This window comes from Erythranthe guttata, chromosome 4 (assembly GCF_056151865.1).
Source record: "Erythranthe guttata isolate IM_541 chromosome 4, IM_541, whole genome shotgun sequence".
Taxonomy (NCBI): Eukaryota; Viridiplantae; Streptophyta; class Magnoliopsida; order Lamiales; family Phrymaceae; genus Erythranthe; species Erythranthe guttata.
This window is the reverse complement of record NC_142536.1, coordinates 7754411-7757552: the sequence shown is the minus strand read 5'-3', so window position 1 is coordinate 7757552 and position 3142 is coordinate 7754411. Positions and strand designations below refer to the sequence as shown.

At 34.6% G+C, this 3142-nt stretch overlaps 1 protein-coding gene across 1 annotated transcript; it reads right to left on the bottom strand.

Moving 5' to 3' along the window:
* Positions 1–2303: 2303 nt before the first annotated feature.
* LOC105954717 (uncharacterized) lies at positions 2304–2894 on the bottom strand. The gene has a single exon (XM_012978398.2). The coding sequence runs from the start codon at positions 2829–2831 to the stop codon at positions 2349–2351; it is 483 nt and encodes a 160-aa protein (XP_012833852.2). The 5' UTR covers positions 2832–2894; the 3' UTR covers positions 2304–2348.
* Between the last annotated feature and the right edge of the window lie 248 nt (positions 2895–3142).

Here is a 3142-nt window from a genome sequence, read left to right as displayed (position 1 = left end):
TAGCGCAGTTCTCATTGCACAGTGTGTTGCATGAGCCTCCCCTTCCACAAATTTCGAGTTACCGGGAATTCTTGGTGTATTCCACCTAAGGCACTCGCCATTAGACCATCTAGCCACCATTGCTATCTAGTAGTAATTCACTATGTTGGGTATTACCCCTTCAATATTGATCTTGACATTTTTTAGTTTGTTGGATGGTTCAATTTTGGACTATGGAACCTTCGCCAACTGGGATTGACGATAGGATTCAAGGAAGGACGCACATCATTATCGTAACATGTCGGTCTTAAGGATGACAATTTAACTCGCTCCAACAGGTACCCACCATGCCCCACCCCAAAATTTCCCGACTTATTCCAATTTCGTTAGTTAATGGGACGGGTATGGGTCTTAAAGTTTTCACCCCTAACGGATATTTGTCGGGTGCAAGTTTTGGATCTATGCACATGTATCCGCCACGTATGCAAATCGCTTATATATTTTTTGTTAGCTTTATGTATTTTTTATATGGGTAAATTACAGTTTTATACGTGTTCCCAAAAACACATTTAATCTTCATGTTTTAAAAATTAATATTTTTAGTCATTTATGTCATTTTTCCGTTAAAGATAACAGAATCAAGCGTGTGCCCGTCATCTACTTAACTGACGAACTAATGGTAAATTGACGGAAATGACCAAAAATGTTAGATTATTGAAACACGAAGGATCAAATGTGTGTTTTGCGAACACGGGGACCAAATGTGAAATCAGTGCAAACTTAAGGGATGAAAACTGTAATTATCCCTTTTTTATATTATAAATTTTAATACTAAATTTTAGAGATTCATCATTCAGAGACAACTTCGGAGTTTGGATCGAGATCGATGCGGAGGTAGCGGTCCACCTTGTTTCGCATCGAAACAGAGGTCATTGGAGTCTGCAAAGTTCGCTTATGACTACCTGGAACTACCTTTCCATTTTGAAGTATCGAATCACACATAACTATCAGGAGGGCAATTCAGTCGCTGACGTTTTAGCCAACTTAGGATATCAAAGAGAGTTAGATTGTACCTTCACTGCATAAGAGCTCCGCGTAACTATTAAGCAGATGATTCGGATGAACTAACTTAAATATCCTTCTTTTCGACGCCAGTCTTCTACATATGTGCCATGATTTTCATGTTTTTTTTTTCGTCACTGTCCATTTTTAGTAGTTTTTTCATATTAGGCAGGTTCACGTTTATTCAATGATGGCACGAATGGGGTGATCGTAGTCTGTTTCTAACTATTTGGAGTTGTCTGTTTGCCTCATGATGCATGTTCCGCCCATCTTTGGTGGAACTTTAAGTGGTCAGCTGAACGTGTTCTCTGGATTTTCCCAAGCTTCTTGTGATCATTCACATATTCACATTCTTCTGCCTTATCTTTAATTTGGGCTGCATGTTTTGCCCGTGTTATTCTATTTTTGATATATTTTATTTTTTGGCCGTTGATAGTTTTAACTATTTTTCAGGTTATAGCATTTTGCCTTAAACTATATTTGTACTCGCTGATTTTTAATCTATAGACATGTTAGGATTCCAACACATCCCAACCCTCATCGGCTATCGTTCTTCTTATTAAAAAAACATGTAGCAATCATTAAACACATAAGAAACAAAATCATGACATTTCATCTAAAAAAAACCGTTTTGAGGAAAACTTAATGGGCTTGTAATTACCTATACCCAAGGAATTTTCCGTAATTTATCTTTACCTTGGGATGATTTGATTTACCATTTTTCGTTTACTATAAGTTAAGGATAATTTAGACAATTTATCAACTTTTTTGGTCGAACGTTAGCTAGAGGGATACATTTGTAAATACCTAATTATCGTGTAATTCGACCCAAACTCACACGATTTGTAGTAATTCAAGCAAGGGACTGAATCACTTGAGTATCTGTCAATTTTGTTTTGGGTATTTAGGTGCCCAAATTATTTAAAAAAACAATAACAAAAAATCCCATTTTTTACACATAAATAATAAAAAACTACATTGAAAAAAAAAAAGAAATTCTTTGTATATATAATTTAAAAAAAAAAATTGTATATAGAAAAAGAAAAATAATAATTCTATTACTAATTACTATCATTATTTCAGTCTACCTTCTTTTCAACATAATAATTCACAAAGCCACTCCCATCAGTATTCCAACATGTTAAGAAACCAGAGTCCAACCAAGAGAGAAATAAAAAAAATATAAATATATATTTATATACCTTCAAAAAAAACATCATAAAAATCAATATAATAGATATAGATATGATAAAATGAATAAATAAAAAGGATAATAATAAAAAAAAAAATAAAAAAAAACCCCATGATCAGGGTGGAGTTTCAACAATGGTTTCCAAAGCAGGCTGCCACGATCTTTGCCTGGAGTATCTCTTAACCAACTGCGAACCAATTTCTGCAGATTCCTCCATTGATGAATCTGAATTACCATTAGGGAACAGACAAAACTCCGGAAAAATCTTTGAAATCTTGAGTTTAGTTATTTCTTTGGAATATTTATGGCTGAGAAATTTCTTCTCATCATCTGTGAGAACAGAGTAGAGCAACTCCATGGGAAGAAGGAAGTACACGTGGCCTACTTCAAGCTCTTCCTCTGCGCATATTCCGGGAATTCTTTGGCCGACTATTAATTGGTTGGATTCACAGAGAAACTGGCCTGGATTTTCTAGCATGATTTCTGCTGCTTTAATTGCAGGTTCCCTTGTGTATGTTAGTTGTCTTCCGTCAATGGTGAGTACCTTTGCCACACCGTTTGAGGTTATTGAAGGTGCACACAGTGCTACATTCCCCATTCTTTTTTTCTTCTTTCTTCTCCTTTTTTTTTTTTTTTTTTTTTTTTTTTTTTTTTTTTCTTTTAGTGTTTGGGTAGGTGTGGTTTTTTGGGGTTAGAGGTAGTATGGAAGAAGAGAGGGGAGGGGTTTATGGAGATGGGATGCTAGTTTATATAAAGTTTTTTTTTTTTTTTTTTTTTTTTTTAATCACAGTAAACATCTACAAATTAATACAGTCGGGACCAGCCAAATTTTATTAATTTAGCGAAGTATTAATTTAACGAAATATTTTTTTTAACACGTTATCTTCGAGTCGGGACCGAGAAAACATA

What these genes read in the sequence shown, in the direction of transcription:
- LOC105954717 (XM_012978398.2), bottom strand. Translation starts at nt 2,831, where the DNA reads ATGGGGAATGTAGCACTGTGTGCACCTTCAATAACCTCAAACGGTGTG.